Below are 21,013 nucleotides of genomic sequence, written 5' to 3'. Positions count from 1 at the left end.
TGTGTAAAACCAGGTCAACCCTGAGCAGACCTAAACTTCTTTAGCTATAGTTATAGAGAGACAAGGTGGGTGATGTAATATCTTTTACTGTACTAGCTTCTGCTGGTGAAAGAGACAAGCTTTTGAGACACACAGAGTAGTTCTTCAGGTCTGGGAAACTTAATCAGAGTGTCATAAATAAGTACAACATAGAACAGATATAGAAGTTAATATATATTTCACAAGACCATTCAAGGTGAAATGAAGGTGTGGACCCCTTTGGTAATCTTAGACATAGTCTGCAGACCCCAGGGTTCCACAGGCTACAGGTTGAAAACCACTGTTCTACAGTAATCCCATATACTCTCCTATCTGTATAGGTAATACAAGCATCACACATGGTTTAGTGAATCAAGTTGGGCCTTATTTCACAGGAGATGTGTGCTTACAAGCCCAACTGAAATCAATGGGAGCTGTGGAAGCTCAGCACCCCAGGGTAACAAATATCCTAGGGTTCTGATAAGGTCCGTGGCATATGTAAACACAACAGAATTAACTCTTTAGTGGATTCCATGAGAACTTGTATTCACATGTTCCTACTGAGAAAGAAAAATGCTTTCCATTTAGGCAGCTAAAATAAGTGGGTGTGGGAGACTGCAGTAGCTCTGAAGAGCGAGACTCCTTGGTCTTCTCATTACCTTGTTATGATACTGCAGCATCTGAGTGATAATTCTTATCTTCGGATGGTAATTCTTTATGGAAATTACTCTTAAAAAAAAAAGAAAGAAAGAAAGAAAAATTAACATTTTAGCTGGTGGACATCTTGGACATTCTGCCATTTTCCCTATAGACCCAGGCTTGTGGACCTGGTGTTTCTGAGTCTCTGTTTGAGCATCCACACTGCACTGTAAACCTGGGTTTACAATTTCTGGACATGGGTCTCGCAGCTATGCTAACACAGCACTACACATGGCACTACATAGCCCTTCTGATTCAGACCAGCGGCTTGACCAGCATCCACACTGCAAAATGACAGGGCTTGGACCCATTCCACAGCTGGATTTGGGCTCTGATCTACCCCTCCATCAGGATTCTAAGAACTTGGGTCCTCAGTGTTTGCTGACTCAAGTCAGACTGATCTGTGTGTGGATGAAAGGGGGACTTGGGCTCCAACCTGAGTCAGAGCCCATGTTTAGTGTGCAGAGTACACATACCTTCTGAGAGCAACAGTTTATTACAATAGTATGCTGCCAGAAGTGCATTGCTGGCAGATGGGGAAAACTTGCACTGCTGACTTATTCCCAAGATTAGAGAATAAAATTGTCCAATAAAGTTGTTTGAATCTCTTTTTTTTAGGGAGGAGAATTTAAGAGCAAAGAGAAGAGTGTGATGCTCCCCTCCCCCTATTAATGTCCCATTTCCCACTGAAGTGTTTAATTAATTCAGTTTTACTGAATCAAATTCATTTATTGTGAGATCACACAAGATAATTCTATTCCAGTAACACTTTTACGTTTTATTACATTAAAACATATTGAATCCATTTAAGAACACACTAATCTGCATCTGGAATACTCTTTAATCTATGTATTGCAATTAAAATCAAACTAGGGTTTTTCCCATGACATCCCAAATGTCATTTTGGAAAATGAAATGAGCATATTTAAACCCTGCTCCTTCCACAGGCATCCCACACTCTAGGCATACTGGGCTTTTTCCGGGGAAGTTTTCTTGTTTTTCTTTTTTTAAATTGTATTCCTGTATCTACCTTCAACTCATAGAATGCAAGCATCTGACAGGCCAAAAAAAGTGGTTTATGACACTGGCCAATTCATTGTATTAGCTAATTTTTAATGGATCTTTTACATTTTATTTTTTAAAAGGGCAGACTGGTCTCCTTAAAACTAAGGCTGTATGAGCGAAATACAAATAATGGAGGACTCAACCTTATTTTAACTTACTTTTGCCATTTCCTTACTTCTCCCCCACTATGTGAGACTAACAATGGCATCTTTTCTCTTTAGGTTTTAGAAGAGCAGGTGATATTTGTTAATGGGGTTGGAGAACAGTAACCATTGACCTTGCTATGTAAATACTGTTTATATGCATAGAATCATAGAATATCAGGGTTGGAAGGGACCTCAGGAGGTCATCTAGTCCAACCCACTGCTCAAAGCAGGACCAATCCCCAGACAGATTTTTGCCCCAGATCCCTAATTGGCCTCCTCAAGAATTAAACTCATAACCCTGGGTTTAACAGGCCAATACTCAAACCACGGAGCTATCCCTCCCATCTCCACCCCACCATGGCATAGAGGTGCAGGGTGTTCTACCTCTGCTGCCTGGGAGAGCCAACACCATTAATATGGTCTTTCAGCTCCATTCTTCTAAAAGATGGGACAAACGAAGAAAAAAAAAGAGGGGAACTTCAGACCCCCACTGAATATAGGGCTTCTTTTTAGAATACAGCTATGAACACAACTACCTGCTCCATAAAACTGGAATCCTGAAGGCGGCTCCCTCCCCCCAACCCCCCCCAAAAAACCCTAACAAAAAAGCCCCACCGTGTGAAACCAAATCCTGCGTGCTATTGCTCCCTTTACTGATCAGAGAGGAATGCACAGGAACGCATACCAAGAAAAACTGGACTTTCCTTGCAAGGACACCAGTAAAGATATCTGTTGAAGGAAAGACTGCAAGTAGGAAGAGAATCTGTATATTGGATTCTGAACTAAAATATGTTTGATCCCAATGCACAGGATAATATGTTTGGGACACTAAGGTCCCTATAATGCTGGCAACGTGTAGAAAGCACAGGGCACACAAAGGCAGTTTTAATGTGGGCATCCGTTTTATCCTCGTTCTCCAGATTAAAATTTGTGGTACTGACTGCAAAAAGATCTGTAGCTGACCTATGCTGGCTACCTGGGCTAGCACTTCCTCCTTTCATCCTCATGGACACACCATACCCAAGCCAGCCATTCCACCTTATACTTCTTCCATCTCCACACTATTGAGCCAATTCTGTGTACTCCCCCAGTTTAACTCCCTGTCTCTGGAAGCAATTCTGTGAGAAGTTTTCAACTGTAACAGATGTGGGTATGGTCTGCCTAGACACCAGCAATTTGCTAGTCAGAAATGAGAATGACAACCATATTCAAAAACTCTTCAGGTTACCTCATAATATTGGAGGCATCTTCAGCATCTGGGTCAGCGCAGTATTTATTGGCAAGGATTAGGCATGCATCTGCTGACTCTATCTGAGACACCGAAAAAATAAAGCAAACATAAATAGAAACCTTTGTTTCCAACTTCTTCTCACAGCCACCGGCTTCTAAGAAATCAGCTTCTTCCTCCAGGACCAAGAACAACAGTTTATAGCTTTTGCTGTATTTATAAATGTAAATTCTGACTCTTTATGATATCAGTGCCAATGCTTACATGGAGCTGATTACTTTTAACTTCTCAAAACACTTTCCAAACATTAAACATTACAGTGCTCATTGTAGGTAAATACTTTAGTTGTTACTACTACCACCGATTACTAGTGTTATTTCAGAGATACCGAAAATGAAGCACCAAGAGGTTAAATGCCAAAGTTTTAAAACTCCATGTTGCAGGTCAGACTCCTAAACCCATAGGGTCAAGGACTGTCTTTCTGTTGTTTGTACAGTGACTATTACAACAGGGTCAGAGCTGCTGTTGGGTCCTTGGGCAATAACATAATAAAAACAATAATAGATAACTGATGTTAGGGGCAAAGTTAATCTACTTGCATGACTTACAATCATCAATCTTAGTCTAGTTAGCATAAAGCAGCAGATTTAAAATATAACAAAATGACTTTTTTCAGTATATTTGGGCAAGTCCCACAGAGAAAAGCAGGGGATGGAAGAGAGAAGATAACAAGACTGAATTTTATAGCCATTACAAGGACATCATTTTATGCTGCTGATTGGAGCTCAGCTCAGTGTATGTTGTGTAAAAATGGACTGAACAGCTTTTGTAGCCAAAACAGGCAAAAATCCTAATTTCTGCTCACTAGAACCTAGAATTAGGCAAAGATCTTTATGATTTAAGGAGCTTGTTCACGTCCCATTAGAAAGATGTGAAATGGGGTAATGCTGCAAGAGTGCCAATAATGTTTATAACATCAAGTTCTAAAATGTTAAACATTAATATAAACAACCATAGGACCTCTCCTATTAAAGTTAACTAAAAGATTCCCATTAACTTCAGTGGACGTTGCATCGGAGGTAGAAACTGCTTATTTAAGAGAAGACAGCTAGTAGAAATAGAGAATCAATGGAATCATTACCTTTACTCTTGCCAGGTCATGCGGATTGAGAACTGAACCCTGATAAAATTCCACCTGAGTGAAGTGTCGTTTAAAAAGAGCTTCCAGCTCAAGGTTAGGGGAGATACTGCATTGGGGGGAAAAACAAACAAGTCAGTTTGCACAACGTTTCTGTCCCGCTCTTGTATTCATTTTTAAACTGTTTGAAATTCCATTGATACTTTTCTTGTGGGGTGAAAATAGTGGGCCTCACCTACTGTTAGCAAAGCTCCATTCCTTTCACTACATATGTCCCCACTTACATGAGAATGTGGCTTACCAAACGGAGGTAAGACCAGCTTCCCTGAATGTAGCAGCTGCCAGGGTTACAGGGTTAGCTGTTTTCTCTTATCTTGTGCTTTGCTCCTGCTTTTAAGAGTAAACAATACTTTGGTTTGAGAAAGCTGTCCAGTGGCCTATATTAACCACTGGTCAGAAGCAAGACTCACACATGCCTAACCTGGTCAAGCCTGCTGAGTAATCATAGTTGGCATGTAGGGTAATGTAGATCAGAGACCGTCTAAGAGAGGAAGAATTGGAGAACTCCACCAAGGACAGACAAAGGCATGAGGCCTAACATCTGAAGGGAGTGCACTGAGAGAGACCAGAAAAGGGGACAGACGTACAGCTAGTCATGGAACCGTGACAGCAGCTCCCATCAATTCAAACACAGTGAGGTGCTTTACACTCTTTGATGTGCAACTATTCTGTATCATTGACATAGATGCAGTATCCATACTGCTTGGCACAGCTTTGATCTAGGAATCATACACAACAGCACAGAAAAGGTCCATATTGGCAGCTGGCATTATTTATTAACTCTACTGCTCCCAGGTTAATTAAGAAACACAAACAAACCTAGAAAATAGGAACAAAATTATCCATCAAAGATGTGCTCTTAGCAACATCAATTCATATATACAAGAGCAATACTGAGCCCTAAAAACTCCTCAGCTTCGTTAGGAATCTGTCCCTGCTGGCACGTGAATTGAAGACCAAAGGATGCAAAAGCAGCAGCTTATTATTTAAGTGAAAGGAAAATCTGCCTAGTGTATGGGCTGCTCACTCAGACCAGACCACACAGTTAACTATCTGCACTTCGATGTAATTCCAGTCATACACTCAGACTGTATAATTCATACAGTAGGTTAACAGCCACCAAGAGGACCTGATAATACCTCTAGATTGTATTAAGTGTTACTAAGTGCATTCATTATAATTTTGTCATGTCATTTTTGACCAGCAGTCATTTTCACATAAGCAGGTAGTCAAATGAAAAGTAATCCATTATAAAAATGTGTCTCACACCTACCTAGCTCTCTTAGTAACAAAGCAAGCATTTACTTGGCAGGTAAACAGCGTCAATAAAATAAAATAAAATGATTACTTGCAGTTGTGTGTGCTTTTACTGCAAATGCATGCTCAAATGAGTAGTAACAGCTTAGCCATCCATCCTGTACACGGGCAGTTACCAGAGTTCTATAAACTATTGTTGAAAGTGCATATGCAATTGTGGGTGCAAGTTTGTCACACCTTTTTTTGTGCCAGAACCTCCAGATTCCCTTTGGAAATTAAGTTCCACGTGGTCACTTAGAAGGCAACTTCCCTACTACCATAATAAAACATGAGCAGTTACCAGGGGATATCAACTGTATCCATTACTCCAATTGAACGGCAATATTATAAAATCAGCCAGGCAGCAACTCTATGCATTTTCAACTTTCTTTATCCAATCACCACAAATGATTCTTAACCTTTTAATCATTTTGTTTGACAGGAAGGAAAGTGCATTGCTTGCTGCTAAGTGCATTAATATCACTTATTCAAAAACAGCTCATGGCACTTAGAAATGCATGCTGCTCCTGATAGGAAAAGACAGTTAACACCATATTTCTCTCAAGCAAATAGCTATTTCTAATAGCCTCTCCCTAAGACATGCCAATTTGATGTTGAATTATGTGAAATGAGATGCTAGTGACAAACAGAAACTACCTTTAAGCAAAATTGCTGACGGGAAGGGCATTTCCAGGCAACTAATGACTGGCTGGAGAAGTTGTGGCCCAGTCAGTCATTAACTGACAGGAAATACATGACTTAAACATGATCACTAATGTTACCAGATAACATATATTTTTAAATAATGTAAAGCAATTGCTGTTTCTATCTGCTTGCAGCATCACTATGTTTGTGCAACAGCATTTTGTTTTTGTAGTACTGCTGTTTTGCTAGCAGTCATAGTCTAATACAGTAAAACCAGAGAGCCCCAATACCTGGGGGTGACTGAACCAATTTCATAGATGTACATGGATTGTATAATTCAGTGCTCATCATCTCATTCATTTTTACAATACAGAGTGCATCTTGGACTTCTCCAAACTGTTCAGACTCTATGAGCAGCTAAAAGGGAGGTGGAGAGGAGCAGTGTACCATGGAGCACTTCTTGTTAGAGGATAATGCCAGTTATTTTTCAAAATTTTAGACTCCAACAATCTTTTAACAAAGTCATTGGAATGGGCTATTTCTGTTAATTTACATAAAACTGGTAAAATGTATTCATCTTCTGCGGGTTTGTAATCTCCTGTAGAGAAGATTAAATGCAGCAGAATCTCTTGCATGATGTTTGTGTTTGGAAAAGCAGCCAGTTATGCACCTCTTTAGGTAAGTTTCAGCATATATTTGAAATATGTCGTTAGAATCAGAAAACACAGCTTTACTGCAATTTAGCTTGCAACTGTTAGACAGATGAGGGATAAAAGTTAGAGATGAAGATAGATAATACACATAACTATGAATGGGCATTCCTAACATGTTTTTCCCCATAGATTGCATGAGAGAAATTAATCTCCATAAACTAAATTTAGAACTACTATCCAGGGCCAAAGAAAACTTCTGCAGTATTTATTAATATGTGTTGGAATATTATTTCTTATTTCTGAGTATCATGCACTCTTTAAAATACACTTATCTATAAATCTAGTGACAAACTATTGAGTTTTTCTTCAATATAAGGAGCACGAGTCTGAAGTCCAGTGGCTTCAAGTACTATTAAGTATGCTAGTAGGTGGGAACAATTGTGGTAACCAATAGGAAAACAAGATTTATTTCTCAACATTCCATTAGTTTTTCAATGTTGGCAAATATGCTGTTCAAATCAGGATAACCAGGGATGATCTGATCTGTCATGGTATTTAATTCTTCAAAATTTCAGATATGTGTATTTAATTAATTATCCTTCATTAATTATCATTCACTAATTATTTAATTAATTTGAAATTTATTTAAACTATTTCTCTTGTATCTCCTATTAGATCAAGGCTTCTCATTCTTTGTACAGAATTTGCTTCCTTAGTTTATTAACTGCATGTATAAAATATACTTGGTCAGGCCTCCTCTTCTGCAGAAGCATTATTTTGAGAATGGTAGGAAGTTTTTTGTTTGTTTGTTTTTAAGTGTCAAGTTTTAACTAACAAGGCAGGGCCAATCTGTTCCTTTTTTCTTCCATGCTGACTTGTTTCCACTTGCTGTAGGATGCAGCACAACACAAACACCTATTGAACAATCTAGCAATTGTATACCAGACCAATGCAGTCTTTGCTGAGGCTTAACTAAAATCAGTTAGGGTCAAATATCACCCTTTGATGCATACGGTTCCAAATGAAGTCAGTGTGAGATCTTTTGTGCATCTGATGGCAGAATTTGGGCCCACTGAGCAGAAAAGAAATGAAAAAATTCTGTGCAACTGCCTGGAGATTCTTGAGACTTTCTTATAGAAAGATATTGAGCCTGCCCTAGGAAAGCCACTGATTCAGATTAATAATGGATACAAATATTTAGAAACTGATTTTTAGGCCTCAGTAATCTAACAAAATATATTGCAATGAACTACCAGATAATGTGCAATCAATGAAGAATAGCAACTGACAGCAAGACTGGGAAGTATTCATGGATTGATACTACACACTTAAAAAAGCTTAATTGGGAGATGAAATAAGGCTTTTAAAACTGTAACAGCAATATGTGACTTCATAATGCAATCTTGGACTTTTTGTCGTCATGATAAACTGGAGAGATAGTAGTTCACACTTATATACATGTTTGGTTTGTGCTGTATGTTAGGTAAGTATTTTAACATTTCACACAGGGGAAAAGCAAGACTCAAAGAGATTTTGGCTGGTAATGTCAAAAAGAGTTTATGAGAGTCAGGCACCTAAATCCCACTGAAATTCAATAGGAGTAAGACTCCTTAAATCCCAATCTTAGACTTATAAAAAAAACTAGTGGAAGCATCACAAATTGACACCCAGGGTGAAATCCTGGTCCTATTAAAGTCAACAGGAATTTGGCCATTGATTTCAAAAGGGTCAGGATTTCACCCCACAGGTCAAATATATCTCTGGTCTAACTTCACCGAATAAGTTTGACCCTTTAACAGTCTCATCATCCCCTGCTCTACCCTCAAACCAACACTGACTCCAAGGAGTCTTTAGGACACACTCAGACCAGTTAGATCAGCAAGAAAGGTTTCGGTTGGAAAGATTACTCACTTATGCAGAAAGACGATTTCCACGTTCACATCATCCCTGTCCTTGTGCAGGAAGTCCTTCAGGAAGTTGGACACACTTTCAAGTGTTATGTGACCACAGACAACTATGTGCCTGTGACAGAAAACTTACAGTTACTTTTGCAGGGAAAACTAACAAACAAGCATGCAAACAAAAAGGGTAAAATGAGCTGTTGGCTGAAAAGGGAAGCATTCTTCCTGATGCTTCTCCAACACCTATTCCCTGAAGTCATCAAAGGAAACCATCAATACTAGAAGGTACTTTGACATTGAAAATACATATGGACTCTCACCTGATGCTGCAAAAGACTATTACAAGCAAAACCATTTGGCCAAGTGCTTTTAAGCATTTAACAATAAATATTATTATTTATGTATACACTTATATGCTGTATTATCCAGTCCCTTTCAGAGTCATATTTCTCCTTCCACCTCCTCTCCTAAGATTTACTATTTAATTTTTTGTTTATGACATAGAGCTTATCATGTAATGAGACAACAAATCTCCCTGAAATGATTCTACTTATTTCCCCGGTTATATCAGTGAAGCTAGTGAGAAGCTTGACATGTTATGGGCCATAAGCAATAAAAAGAGAAATCTTGCATTTTCTACCATAAGTCCTACAGTGGGAGCCTTTTACAATAAGTGGACATTTTTTAATCCTGCAATGCAATGGAACACCCCCACAGAACCAGAGTCCGTACAGAGAGTGCTATCACACTTATGCTCCATGCAATTTCCAGAAATGTCAAAAGGAAGAATCCAAATATGCAACACAGAAACAGTGTCCACTTCTATATATTGATTTCTTACATGCCGAGTGAAATGTCTAAAGTTGTGTCCTTTCTTTGCTCCCTTGCTTAATGGATTGTTAAGCCACTTATTGTAAAGTATTGTCCAAGTACTTGTGGTAGCGTGCTCCACAGTGGCTCAGTGTTTCTACCACAACACAGACAAAAGCATGACTTTCATTAGTCAGATGAGTACATGGGAGGTGCTGGTGTTTAGGGTACTTCCATTGCTACTGCCAGGGGCGGCTCCAGGCACCAGCACGCCAAGCGTGTGCCTGGGGTTGCAAATCACAGGGGGCGCTCTGCCGGTCACCGCGAGGGTGGCAGGCAGGTTGCCTTCGGCGGCATGCCTGCCGAGGGTCCGCTGGTCCCGCAGCTTTGGCAGACCTCCCATAGGCGCGCCGCCGAATCCGTGGGACCGGGGACCTCCCGCAGGCAAGCCGCCGAAGGCAGCCTGCCTGCTGTGCTTGGGGCGGCAAAATACCTAGAGCCGCCCCTGGCTACTGCTGTTGCTTGCCACATTTCTTGCAGCTGTCAGGGAAAGAGAGGGCAGTAGAAGTGTGGATTCAATTTAATTATTAAGGTAGCAGAGAGTCATTCAGTAATCTGACCTCATTACAGCTGATTGAGTCTATATGCTGATTGCAACAAAGGCACAATTTATTTGTTGGCTTGCATCTAAGCTGCCAGCAGGTGGCCAAAATGAAGCAAAGTAATTTCAAGGGCAAAATTTAAACTGCCCAAGTTTTACTTATTTCATAATTGTTCTGTGCGCATTCTATTAATGCAGAAACCTCATTGGCTGGAAGCAACAAATTATAGGTAACAGCAATAATCGCTTATGTAATGTACCATAAGGGACTATTATGAGAGCCTGTCCTTGCTTCATAATTTGGTGCTTGATTAAGTATATGAAAATAATGCAATGAACTCATTGGTGAAAGGATAATGATGCAGAACAAAAAATAAATCAATAATATGCATGATGCAGTTAATAATATCACCATCATGTACTACTACTTTTGCAGTGGTGCAGGTAGTGACTAGGAAAGCAAAGCACAATGAAGTATTATACTTATCCAGCACACCCTGGGGGACTGCTTTACTATTACCACTTTGTTTTTACAAATACATTAGCACAAGACTTTAGATCTGAATTTAGGAAGACAATTATCTCAAACACTTCTTATCTGGCCTTTCAATGACAACCCACCAAGTCATGAGCGCATGGAGTATTAGAAAATCAACAAAAATCACAGACTGTTTTTTTCTTCAATTTGTAATGGTTTATATACAATTATATTTAGGCTGTACTATGTCTAATTAGGACCTGGTACTACAAATACTTATTCGCCAGGTGCAGTGCTTGCTACTGTGAGTGACTGCCCTAGCTTCAACAGGATTTCATCACATCATAAGCTATATGTTTGGTAGAAATGGATGAAGCACTGGACTCTCAAATAGTGAACTTCTCAAAGCAGGAAACAAAAACTTTCTCCCCTGTTCCATAAGGTGCCAAGCACTGTATCAGCATGCAATATGTAACAAATACAATAAACCAAATATTTGACCCATTTTTGGTGCAAAAAGAGATTTGAGAGCTGCCCTGTGGAGCCTTCACAACCTGGCAGTTTATAGCAGCCTCTGTGCTGGAGCCAGGGCTGGTGTAGAAATTGTCACTGGTTGGGGAGCTGCAAACTACTTCTTGGCTGCAGCATCTTTCAGCTTTGCCCAGTGTTTGCCGGGTGCAGATGAGAGTTCAGCTGAGGAAGGGACCTTGAGAGGTCATCTAGTCCAGCCCCCTGCACTCATGGCAGGACTAAGTATCATCTAGACCATCCCTGACAGGTGTTTGTCTAACCTGCTCTTAAAAATCTCCAATGGTGGAGATTACACAACCTCCCTAGGCAATTTATTCCAGTGCTTAACCACCCTGACAATTAGGAAATTTTTCCAAATGTCCCACCTAAACCTCCCTTGCTGCAATTTAAGCCCATTGCTTCTTGTCCTATCCTCAGCAGTTAAGAACAACAATTTTTCTCCCTCCTCCTTGTAACAACCTTTTATGTACTTGAAATGTCCCCTCTCAGTCTTCTCTTTTCCAGACTAAAGAAACCCATTTTTTTTCCATCTTCCCTCAGAGGCCATGTTTTCTAGACCTTTAATCATTTTTGTTGCTCTTCTCTGGACTTCGTCCAATATCTCCACATCTTTCCTGAAATGTGGCGCCCAGAACTGTACACAATACTCCAGTGGAGGCCTAATCAGTGCAGAGTAGTCTCTCTGTCTCTCTCATATGCACACAACAGCACACTAAAATCAGATATTGCATCAGATCAGAAAGTGTAGCAAACTCATTACTCAATGTAAATGAATGGAGAGTACAAATGTGATTTTAAGGGCTAGGTCCCCATGGCTGATTCATCCATTCATCCCAGGCTCTCTCTTTGTGAACATAAGCATAGCAGAACAGATATCTCCATGTTATTTTTGGGGAAGTAGTCAGACTTAGGCAGACAATGCTCCTGGTTGAGGTAAACAAGAATGATTGAACACAGAGGTAAGTGCTAGCATTCACAGTGGTCAATATTTCCTTTGAAAGACACAAATCGTGGTCACAGTAACATGAAGTCAATAAGTTACTTGTAAGCAAAACTTTTAGAGATTTGCACAGACTTTTTGCTAACTCTTCTGACCATCTCTGGGTTTCAGAAAGAGCAGCAAAGAAGGGTCTCAACAAAAGGCTGCTCTGACAGCAACAAGGCTTGTGTCAACTGCTCTTGGAGCAGTTCTCTCTAGAGACCCCAGCTTTCTCCTAACTGGTCCCCTTCTATTCATGTCAAATTAGCCCAGTCCACCAACTTAACCTAAAATGAGTCAACCTGCCCTTAAATTCCAAGGCTTGCAGTCTTCCTTTGTCTCTCTGTGAGCTTCTTAAGAAAATAAGAATGGCCATATTGGGTCAGACCAATGGTCCATCTAGCCCAGTATCCTGTCTTCTGACCATGGCTGGTCCCTAATGCTTCAGAGGGAATGAACAGAAGGGGGAAATTATTGAGTTATCCACCCCATGTCATCCAGCTCCAAGTTCTGGCAGTCAGAGGTTTAGGGACACCCGAGCATGGGTGTGTAAAATGCAGGATCTTGCAACGATATACTGGGGCACTAGTAACTGCATCTGTATCTCTTGTGTCTGCCTGTCCTGGTCTATGCAATAGAACAAGTCTGTCTTAATGGCAAAATAAGGGTACTATTCAGCCTTCAGAAGGGTGGGTGGGGGGTCCACGTCCTCATCATCTATCACTGCTACTTGTTTGAAGTCCCATCTCAAAGTCTTCTTGGTTTTTTGCTCCACATGGAAATCTGAGAAGTCTGTTAGCTTCCCTGAGTCCAGTTGCTGATGGGGTGTCTCATTTAGGGCCATGGAAGGCCCTTCTTTGGAATCTTCTGCAGTGTCTGGATCAACTATAGAGTCTGTGGTCTCCATTATGTCTGTGGAGGGGGGCCACCTCTCTCTGCTCTTTCCTTTCAATCCAGAACATTTTCCTGCTAGGCTGGGAGGGAAGTAGGTCAGAGTCCTTAAAATGGAACCAGACCCCTAACATTTCTTTTGGAATGTCAACGTCAGGCTCCTGTGCTAAGGGAAGCTTCAGTAATAGTTCAAGGAAATATGTCCAGTCTTGGCCTAATACCACTGGGTAGGAAATCCAGACACACACATACCTTCATTTTGCCTTTGTTCCCATCAACAGTCAATTTTACTGTCATGCTGGGATACCCAAGGATATCTCCATGTGTGCATTTAATGGGGATTTCCCCCTTTGCCAGCTTCCCTACTGTTCCAGTTTCCACTCCCATACAAATGTATGGTCACACCCCAAGTCTACAAGGGCCAGTGTTTCTTGGCCATTCACCTCTGATATTGTGAGTTCCCATGGGGCTTTTTTCTGGGCTCTATTCTCTCCTGTCCAGATCTGCCCAAAATTACACTTCATCTAAAGGCAGTCACAAAACCTATGTGCCTGTTCTCCATAGGAGTAACAAACTATCAAATCTATCCCTTGTCTTTCTAGTGACTTTGTCCTCTTTCTGAACTTCTCTGGGCACTTGTTCCTGTGTTGGTATGGGGGAGGGGGCTGGGCAGGGCATTTAAAGTCATAGACCCTGCTGTCTCAGGGGAAACTTACCCATGAACCCTGAGAGGAGTGCTAGTTACCTATGCTGCCTGACAATCAGCCAGTCATTTGGATTTTCTTGGGTTTACCCAATATGGGCCACCCCCACCTATGGTTACTCAGTTTCTTTCTTCAGTGTGCATGGTGTCGGTACTTCAGCAGCAGAGGGCCAGTGAATGGTGTGAGCAGCCATGTAGTCCTCCACAAGAGTGCATATGGGTGGCATCTACTAAGGTTACTGGTCACTGACTGCAAACCCAATCTTCCTCCCCCAGTGGAGAAATCTGTACAAACTGGTCCATAACTATGAGTTCTGCTACCTAGGGTTCCATATGAGACTCTGGCTTTAACGAACACCAGCAAAAGTCCTTTAGCCTTTGGGTGATCATCCGTGGCCATGTTTTTGAGGAGGTGGAGCATGATACTGCTCATGATGGAACTGCTGATGGTATATATCTTCACAGTTCAATATGGCAGCCTTCACCTGTTCATTGTCCTAGGCTGCTGTGTCAAGTCCCCAGTATGTTGCCTGGGCTTCCCCAATGAGGAGTGGAGCAAGCCAGATTGCCCACTGGGCTGAGGGCCATGAGACACTGTGAAAATTACCAAGAATGACTACTGGTCATCATCTGGGGAAATGTCACAGTACCCTGAAGTATAGGACATGCATTCCGTATAGTAGCAACACCATCTGGAGTAGTAGCCAGCACCAGGTACACCATTTCCTGTAACTGTTGTTGGTGAAATGCCATCTGTTCAAACAGTTGTTGCTGCCTATGTTGTTGCTGTGCTTCTGAATCAACCAGCCATTGTAGAAGCTGATTCACCTCCATAATTCTCTTACATATATATCAGCAAAAACAAAAAATGTGTAGTTTGTTGGGGGAGGGCTTCCCTTTTTTACAGGGACAGTTAAACTCAACTCCACGTCTGGTACCATGTTGTCTATTGCTTTTGGGGCAGTCATAGACTTTAAGGCCAGAAGGGACCATCATGATCACCTAGTCTGATCTCCTGAACATCGCAGGCCACAGAATCTCACCCATCTACTCCTGTAATAGACCCATAACCACTAACTGAGTGACTGAAGTCCTCAAATCATCTCCCCATCTAGTATCCCTCACCAACTATTGGAGATATTTTCTGCTAGCAATTGCAGACTGGCTCCATGCCATTGTAGGCAGCTTCATCACACAAACTTATCAAGCACAGTCTTAAAGCCAGTTGGGTTTTTTTACCCCCACTTTTCCTCTCTGGAGGCTGTTCCAGAACTTCACTCCTCTGATGGTTAGATACCCTTGTCTAATTTCAAGCCTAAACTTGTTGATGTCTAGTTTATATCCACTTGTTCTTGTGTCCACATGACCACTTAACTTAAATAACTCCTCTCCCTCCCTCTATTTATCCCACTAATGCAGGAGTTCTCAACCTTTTTCTTGCTGAGGCCCCCCTCAACATGCTATAAAAATGCCAGAGCCCAGCAGGGATGCGGGGAACTCAGGGCTCCGGGCTGGGGAGGGGGGAACCCTTAGGCATAGGCATGGTTTTACTTCTATTTGGGGGGGGGCAGGGGCTGGCGGGGCTTGAGCCAGCTCTGCACAGTGGGGTCCCCGGAAGGAGCACCACCTCCACCCCCTGATTCACTCAGGAGGCCACCCAGCCTGACTAGCCTGTGGGGGAATGCAACCAAAAATATAACTCAAAGGGGGGACACAGTTCAAAAAGTATGAAAACTGCTCAGGGTGCAGGGAGGGGGTAATTAGGGGCTGTGTATGGGCAGAGTATTAGTTCAGAGTGCAGGTGGGGCAGGGGCCCCTTTCCTAGCCACTTTTGAGGTTGCATAGGTTAGCCTTGCAAGAGTCACAGATGAATTACGCCTCACAAATCACCTCAAGTCTGACTTTCCACTACATCATATCCGGGTGAACCTAGTTCATAAGTAAAAAACTTACAAATTAGTGATGAGCAAACCTCAAAAGTTTCAGAGTTTGTGTTTGGATACACTCATTCTTGATGCTTAAGAGAACATTATATGTAAATTCTGAACATCCTGCGTCTGCCAAATTGAAGTAACAGCTTTGGAAGAAGTATTTTTCTTGTGGTATTCAGGCACTCTTCCTGCATGTATTCCCCAGAAGCACCCAGAATTGCAAAGGCACAAGAAAATGAAAAATAATAGCAAAAAATAAGTAATTTTGATCCTAAGTCTCAGTAAGTGGGACTTATTTGCCCATACCTATTTAGCAGTTGCATTTTTTGTCTTGTTTAATTGGTATAATATTTATGGTAACAGGAAAATTTCTTTAAGTAACTGCGTTTTATTATTGCTTTTTACAGTCCTTAACACTTCAGATTCCACTTGCTCTGCAAAGACTTCCAGGGGCAATTCCATAGAACAATACTGAGTTCTTGCACAAAAAAAGATATTTCCTTCCTGGATGAAAGGTGGGACTGAAGACATACTTTAACTCATAGAACAGTAACTTTTTATGTTTTTAATTAGCTTCCACATTTTATAAGAGCAAACTGAAGACCAGATACTGGCTGTAAAGCCATCAGACAACTTGGTTGCAATATGGAGGTGGTCTACTACAGCAGAAATTCAGGAATAAGGTTAGATTCTCAATTGCTTTGCAGCTCGGACAGTCATTTAGTCATGCATAAAGTGTCATAATTCTGATTCAGTATCACTTTACCCTGGTGTATAGTACTACAAAAGGCTCAAGGCAGTGGAAAAACAGGAACATAGATTTCTTGTACAATAGCGCAAGGACAGGGATCATGCAAAGGTGGCAGAATGCATTGGAGCTATGTATTCCTTACACACACAAGTTCATTATCTGTCCCCTGCATCTTTGCTTTTTCTTATATTGTACTAGTTGCCGGATACAATTCAGAACAATTGGGAAAGGGAATCTTCTGGTTTCAGAATAAATAAATAACTAAAAATCTCCCTTTAACATAAGTGATATTTTTGCTTAGGAGAGAGATTGATTGAAAACAGATTGCCTTCTTGCCCAAGGAGAGTTATTAGGTACATTATCTTAGAAACATTGGAAAAACCCATATTGTTCCAATCTGTCCTGTATCTGATTTGAAGATTTACAGCTTCCCCTTTCTGTGCCTATAATCATTTCCTTTCCCTACACCACCCATTTTTTTCCATACAGTAATTTTTTTTTAAAAGCCAACATATTGAAAGTGTTTTGAATTGAGTTAGAATTGATTGATAGTAAAATAACGTTGTAGTAATTCAGAATCTGGGCTAACAGACTTGCTTTGATGGGAGTATGCTTTAAGAGGCATTACCAATAAATTTAGTCTGAAATATAGGCTTTGGTTTAAAAAAGAGTCCCAAAATCTAACACAGTAGTAATCAAAATTACTTTGTTGTATTATACTTTCAAGTTTCAGTGGAAAAGTTTTCCACTTTAAAAATTTCCCAACTTAAAAATTCACCTTGCAGTGCTGAAAACTCAAGCACTATAGCACTATGTTATAGGTCCTGATCCTGCAATTTCATCTACACCGGTTGATACTAGCACTCATGCAGCATCTTCAAAGGGATATCATGTGGGACTAAGTGAATCAGATTATAAAAGAGGAGCAGTGGCTAGTGCATTAGAACAAGACACTGAACCTGGCTATATAAATGGAGTGATAACATTTCTTTGAGTAACACAGAAATGTAAAACACCACCATAAATGGGTCAAAAGTAAATTGGATTTTAAAACCTATTTTCTATTTTCCTTTCAACAATTAGTAACACAAATAAATAATTATTTTATAAGTAACAGTCAGATTTCAACTTTCCTTGTGATAACTCAGATGCATCCCAGAATTTGGGCCATAATTTTTAACCTGAATGAAAGGTTGAATTAAAGCTTTGATATCATTTTTCATAATATTAATTTAAACAAATTATTTTGATTGTTTACATTTTTGAAAAAGAAACAAGGGTGGGTTGAATATTTTAGATATTTGTGTTATTGTTAAGTGTTCATGGAGATTAAATTCATCCTATTTCTGTAATATCAGTGTCTTCAGTGGAATTACACCAGTGATGAAACTGCTCTAATAAATCAATGTAATTTCATAGCATGTGAGGTCCTTGTCCTGCAAAAGGATCTGTAAGCAAGGTGGCTCACCCCATAAGGGCTGAGGCTAGCCAACCCTGTGTTGCATGAGGGGCTTCCTTATACAGAGCAGCAGGAAGCTGCAGGGTGGAGCTGACAGGAGAAGGAAGTCAGGGCCAGAGGGGCTGGGACTGGTGGGCTTTGGGTGGAGCAGACTGGGACCGAAGAAGTCTGTGTGTGACAGAAGAACCAGGGCTAAGTTTGAACATTTGTGCTATGGTCATGGGCTTTATTTTGGGACTCTGAGGATTATTTGAACCATTCCTGTTATTAAACCAGCCCCAGGTGGAGGCACTGTTAGCCACAAGAGAGAGGCCTGGTCTACACTATGCGTTTAAATCGGTTTTAGGAGCGTTAAACCGATTTAACGCCACACCCGTCCACACTAAGAGGCCCTTTATATCGATATAAAGGGCTCTTTAAACCGGTTTCTGTACTCCTCCCTAACGAGAGGAGTAGCGCTAATATCTGTATTACCATATCGGTTTAGGGTTAGTGTGGCCGCAAATCGATGGTATTGGCCTCCGGGCGGTATCCCACAGTGCACCACTGACCGCTCTGGACAGCAATCTGAACTCGGATGCAGTGGCCAGGTAGACAGGAAAAGCCCCGCGAACTTTTGAATATCATTTCCTGTTTGCCCAGCGTGGAGCTCCGATCTGCACGGGTGGCGATGCAGTCTGAAATCAAAATCCAAAAAGAGCTCCAGCATGGACCGTACGGATGTGATCGCTGTATGGGCAGACAAATCTGTTCTATCAGAGCTCCGTTACAGAAGACGAAATTCCAAAGCATTTTTAAAAAATCTCCAGACAGACGCCATAGCAGGGACTCAGCGCACTGCTGCGTGACAAGCGTAACGGAAAGCCAAAGAATCAAATGGATGCTCATGGAGGGAGGGGGGACTGAGGACTCAAGCTATCCCACAGTTCCTGCAGTCTCCGAAAAGCATTTGCATTCTTGGCTGAGCTCCAAATGCCTGTAGGGTCAAACACATTGTCCGCGGTGGTTCAGGGCATAGCTCGTCAATTTACACCCCCAGAAGTAAAAGGGAAAAAAATTGTCTCTTGACTCTTCTAAATGTCACCCTATGTCTACTGAATGCTGCTGGTACACGCGATGCTGCGGCACTCAATTGCAGTATCCTCTTTCCCCCTCACTGGTGGTAGATGGTGCAATATGACTGGTACCCGTCCTCATCATCAGCCTGTGAGTGCTCCTGGCTGGCCTCAGGTGAGGTCAGCCGAGGGCGCCTGGGTAAAAAAACTCCTGGTCATTCCCAGTAGATGGTACAGAATGGCTGGTAACCATCTTCATCATAGCAATAGGGGGCTGAGCTCCATCAGCCCCCGCCCTTCATGTGTAAAGAAAAGATTCTGTACTGCCTGGACTATCATAGCAACGGGATGCTGGGCTCCTCTCCCCCACACTGCTTAATGTCCTGTCTGGACTATCATAGCAGCTGGAGGCTGCCTTCCCCTCATTTTATCTCACTAACAAGTCACTGTTTCTTATTCCTGCATTCTTTATTACTTCATCACACAAATGGGGGGACACTGCAACAGTAGCCCAGGAAGGCGGGGGGAGGAGGGAATCAACAGGTGGGGTTGTTGCAGGGGCACCCCCTGTGAATGGCATGCAGCTCATCATTTCTGCGGGATCTGACATGGAGGGGCTGTGCTCTCTGGTTCTCTGATACACTGGTTCTCTAGTACACTTGCCCCATATTCTAGGCAGGACTGATTCTATTTTAAGATACAATAAAGGAGGGATTGACTCGGGAAGTCATTCCCATTTTTGTCTTTTGCGCCCCCGGCCGATCTCAGCCAGGGGCACTCATGATAGCAGCAGAGGATACAGCACAAAAGGACTGGTAACCGTCATCTCATAGCCAATTTACAAGGGTATGGTAGATGGTACAGAACGGCTGATAACCATCTCTGCTATCATGCAAAAGCAAATGAATGCTGCTGTGTAGCGCTGCTGAATCGCCTCTGTCAGCGGCATCTATTACACATACGGTGACAGTGACAAGAGGCAAAACAGGCTCCATGGTTGCCATGCTATGGCGTCTGCCAGGGCAATCCAGGGAAAAAGTGCACGAAATGATTGTCTGCCATTGCTTTCCCGGAAGAAGGAATGATTGACAACATTTACCCAGAACCACCCGCGACAATGATTTTTGCCCCATCAGGCACTGGGATCTCAACCCAGAATTCCAAGGGGCAGGGGAGACTGCGGGAACTATGGGATAGCTACGGAATAGTTACCCACAGTGCAACGCTCCAGAAATCGATGCTAGCCTCGGACCGTGGACGCACACCACCGAATTAATGTGCTTAGTGTGGCCACATGCACTCGATTTTATACAATCTGTTTTACTAAACCGGTTTATGTAAAATCGGAATAATCCCGTAGTGTAGACGTACCCAGACTGTATGGAGTTCTTATGGGCCCCGCAGGAGGGGGATAACTGGGAAAAGGAGCCTGCAAACTGACCCCTGGCCACAAAGGGGCACTCGGCAGGAGGCAGCTCCTCTGCAATTGGTGTACTTGGCAGGATTCGTGACCTCTGCCCACCCAGGAGGGAAATGGAAACTGAGAACAACAGTCAATGCAGGAGGAGGACATTGTCTGCTTATTCACAGAAGGCAGCAAGACTCAGATGCTCCTCCTGCAACTTTTGAAAAGTCAACAAAAGCAGGCTGAGGTACTTTGCCACCCAGCAGCAGTATCAGGAGTCTCAACATCAACAACTGGAACAGTTTTTACAGCAACTAGAGATATTTCCAGTACTAGGACAGGGCAGGCCTCTCCTGGTGTTGGGAAAGTTGGGCCTGAGAACAATGCTGAGGCCCTTCTCTGAGTCTTTGAGTGGGCCGCCTGTGTGGAAGGCATGGAAGATTCCACTTACACAGCCAGCATGACACCATTTCTCATTGGGGAGGCTCAAGCTGGTTATACTGCTCTGAGTAGCCCACAGTCAAATTTATACCCCGAATTGAAAGCAGCCACATTAGATAGATTAGGACT

At 42.0% G+C, this 21,013-nt stretch overlaps 1 protein-coding gene across 16 annotated transcripts in view; it reads right to left on the bottom strand.

Annotated features, from left to right (window-relative positions):
* Positions 1–21,013, bottom strand: part of KCNMA1 (potassium calcium-activated channel subfamily M alpha 1) — an 881,172-nt gene that overhangs the window by 186,028 nt on the left and 674,131 nt on the right. For all 16 annotated transcript variants that reach the window (XM_039482435.1, XM_039482436.1, XM_039482437.1 and 13 more), the window contains exons 10-13: positions 8,860–8,970; positions 4,298–4,403; positions 3,157–3,239; positions 678–747 (exon numbers count right to left, since the gene is read on the bottom strand). In XM_039482435.1, coding sequence (XP_039338369.1) covers positions 678–747; positions 3,157–3,239; positions 4,298–4,403; positions 8,860–8,970 — 370 coding nt within the window. The remainder of the gene's footprint in view (positions 1–677; positions 748–3,156; positions 3,240–4,297; positions 4,404–8,859; positions 8,971–21,013) is intronic.

This window comes from Mauremys reevesii, linkage group 7 (genome assembly GCF_016161935.1).
Source record: "Mauremys reevesii isolate NIE-2019 linkage group 7, ASM1616193v1, whole genome shotgun sequence".
Lineage (NCBI taxonomy): Eukaryota > Metazoa > Chordata > Testudines > Geoemydidae > Mauremys > Mauremys reevesii.
Note: the sequence above shows the minus strand (reverse complement) of the source record. Positions and strands in the feature narration are given on the sequence as shown.